This window comes from Panthera uncia, unplaced genomic scaffold, assembly GCF_023721935.1.
Source record: "Panthera uncia isolate 11264 unplaced genomic scaffold, Puncia_PCG_1.0 HiC_scaffold_557, whole genome shotgun sequence".
Lineage (NCBI taxonomy): Eukaryota > Metazoa > Chordata > Mammalia > Carnivora > Felidae > Panthera > Panthera uncia.
Genome location: NW_026059712.1, coordinates 34,877 through 37,827, shown reverse-complemented (window position 1 = coordinate 37,827; position 2,951 = coordinate 34,877). Strand labels below are relative to the sequence as shown.

The window sequence follows — 2,951 nt, the reverse complement described above, 5'->3', positions numbered from 1 at the left end:
GGTAGCAGGAGGGTCGTTGTGGGCGATGGGCCTGCCCCTGGAGGCAGAGCAGAGTCCCTTAGATGGCACGTGGGGGGTACCCCCAGTTTCAGCCCACCCAGCCCTGCCCCAGGACAAGCAGTTGCTGGTGGGAAGAAGGAAGAAGTGTGAGGCCCTCGCAGCCTGGGGTCACTTGGAGGGAGAGGGTAGGGAAGCAGAAAAAGCAGGCTCCCGTTTCCCCATTCTCTTCCTGCTGTGAGTTATTAAACCATTCACAGCTCCCATTTCTTCAGGGATTCACTATATTCCCGACACAGTGACAGGGTCTTATTTCACCCTCAGAGCAACCATAGGAGATCCTGAATTTACAGAAGACGAATCTGCGGGTCAGAGTAACCAAGCAATTTGTCCACGATCACACAGCCGGTGAGTAGCAGAACTGAAATTTAAAACTACGGTCTCTGTCCAGGAACCTGCACCCACTGCCTCCCATGCACCCAGGCCAGGCGGGCTGGGTAGGCCCATCTACAGGACTCTGCCCTTCAGGCCTGATGGGCCCCCCCCCACCTCCTCGTTGCTGACCCCCCACCTCCCCGTTTAGCAGGAACAGGTTCTCCTAGTCATGAGGTTCTCCAGTGGAGCTAGTGATGCGTGGGCCCGTCTGGAAGAGATACCACCCGTCGCCACGCAACCCTGGAGGCCAAGCTGGGGTCACTAGCTGGGAAGGGAGAAGCAGAGAAGGCTAAGCGCCCCGGGGGCTACAGAGGGGAAAATGAGAAAACGTAGGGAGCCACACTGCCCCCAGATGGGAGACGCTTGGGGCCGAGAAAATATATACGCTGAGTAAGCCCGTGTGAGGAAACAACATGACCAGGACCAAGGTCTGTTGTGAGTGTCCGTGCAGGCTCTCTCGAAGGCCAGCTGGCAAGCTGCTGGGCCTGTTTTCTCATCTGTATGTGGCAGGCCTGGATGAGACGGTACATCCAGGGAAGTCTCGAAGTCTCTGAAGAAGCCACCCCCAGGCACAGGATCAATCAGTGGGGTGGGTTCAAGCTTAAGTTTCCCACAGGGGTCTGGGGCTGTCAAGGAGCCCGGATGAGGCTGGGATCAGGGGGACGGACGCGTGAAATGCATTAGCTCGGAAAGCAGTGTTTACGATGAGCAGCACGCGACACTTAGCAGGATTTACTGGCCATCACGACTCCTAACTTCATCGTTGTTCTCACCTGCAGTGCACGATGATGGGTCCCGCGTGAGGCAGACTCTCCTGCCGCTGGTTGATCTGATCCAGGAAGCTGAGGACACCCCCAGGCTCGCTGGGGACGCCATGGTCAGGCCAGCTCAGGTACTGATAGTGCCAGATCTCCCGAACCAGGTCCCCCTGGGCAGAGTGCATAGGGCCAGTGCCCTCTGTTCCCACACACCACCCCGTCCCACCCAACCAGACATGAGAGCAGCTCCCAGGAGGGGCCCCGGGAGTGAGACAAGGATGGAGGGGACACTCACATTGTCCAGCGGGGAGACCTGCAAGGTACGGAGTTTGTACTCAGCTGTGTCATGCTCCCCGCAATTGGTTACTGTGTACGGTCCATAAACGCGCTGAGCGCCCACCTCTGGCCAATATGGCACACATTTGTTCTGGAAAGGGAGGGTGGAGGTGAGGAGTGAGGCACAGAAGCAACACACAGGGACCTGTTCCAGGCCCTTTGCAAGGTCCTGGGTCCCTGGCGCTGGCCCAGTCAACAACATTTGTTGGACGAATGGATGAACTGGCCGAGAGTCAGAGACAGGATCCAGTCATGGCTCAGCCACCAAGAGGCGGTGAGACCTGACCAGCCACTCAACCTTGCAATTCATTTGGGAAACATCTGCAGGTGCGCACGTTGTACGTGAAGTTGCGGAGACCAGGCTGGAGTCGCAGACATGGCAAAGACACGGTCTCTGCCCCTGTGCCTCTAGGAGGTCACAGAGAGGCGAACAGGGTTAACAGAGCCACTCGGGATCAGGGTAGAGGGAGAGACTAATCCTCCCTCCAGGTTATGGAGGAAATCACAGGTGGCTTCACAGAGGAGGAAGCATTTGAGCTAGGTCTTCAAAAACAGGGAGTCTGTCCGGCAGAGAGAGTGCAGAGAGAGAGGAAGTCATTTCCTAGCAGAAAAGTGAGCTGATGCCAAGGCGTGGAAACCTGAGGCAGGGAGTGTTGTAGCGAAGTCACCACGCCTTGACGGCCAGGTCTCAGAGTATGACCTGAAGACAACTGGGAGCCACTGAAAGGTGTTCAAGAGAGGGAGCAGCTTGATGGAGTGTATGCTTTGGGCGGGACCCCTTTGACTCCGGTGCAGAAGTGCCCTAGAAGGGCACGGCGCACAGGCAGGGATACCGGCTGGGTGGTGGGGTAAGGGTGAGGGGCAGACTCCAGAGAGATTTACGAGGCAAGGGAGGACAGGAGGGCTGTGGCTTGGATAGGGACAGGTGGGGGAGGGGCAGGAGGCAGGTTTGCTTCTGGACACTTTAAGAGGTGCCTGGGTGGCTCCATCGGTTAAGTGTCTGACTTCGGCCCAGGTCATGATCTTGCAGTTCATGAGTTCGATCCCCATGTTAGGCCCTGTGCTGGAGCCTGGAGCCTGCTTCAGATTCTGTGTCTCCCTCTCTCTTTGCCAACTCGCACTCTCTCTCTCTCTCTCTCTCAAAAATAAACAAACATTAAAAAAAATTTTTTTTTTAAAAAGGAAGAAAGCCCACTTAAAACCGGGGTCTGGTGGTCAGGAGCACCCCAGGTTGGAAGCAGGGATCTGGGAGACAGTGCTTATCCAAGAGTGTCTCTGTTCCTCAGTTTCCCAACAAGGGTTGGACTTTGCCCTCTGAGGGGACTTTCTGCCCCTGGCGTCTGGCATTTCTTTGGTTTAATGGTGATGGATAACAAAGCACTGGGGCGGGGGGGGGGGGGGGGGGGGGGGGGGGGGGGGGGGGGG

The 2,951-nt window shown here is 56.9% G+C and overlaps 1 protein-coding gene across 1 annotated transcript in view; it reads right to left on the bottom strand.

Moving 5' to 3' along the window:
• Positions 1–562: 562 nt before the first annotated feature.
• The window catches only part of LOC125918213 (tyrosine-protein phosphatase non-receptor type 6), a 7,534-nt gene continuing 5,145 nt past the window's right edge, over positions 563–2,951 (bottom strand). The window contains exons 10-11 of the mRNA XM_049624243.1: positions 1,486–1,617; positions 563–1,360 (exon numbers count right to left, since the gene is read on the bottom strand). Coding sequence (XP_049480200.1) covers positions 1,202–1,360; positions 1,486–1,617 — 291 coding nt within the window. The 3' untranslated portion in view covers positions 563–1,201. The remainder of the gene's footprint in view (positions 1,361–1,485; positions 1,618–2,951) is intronic.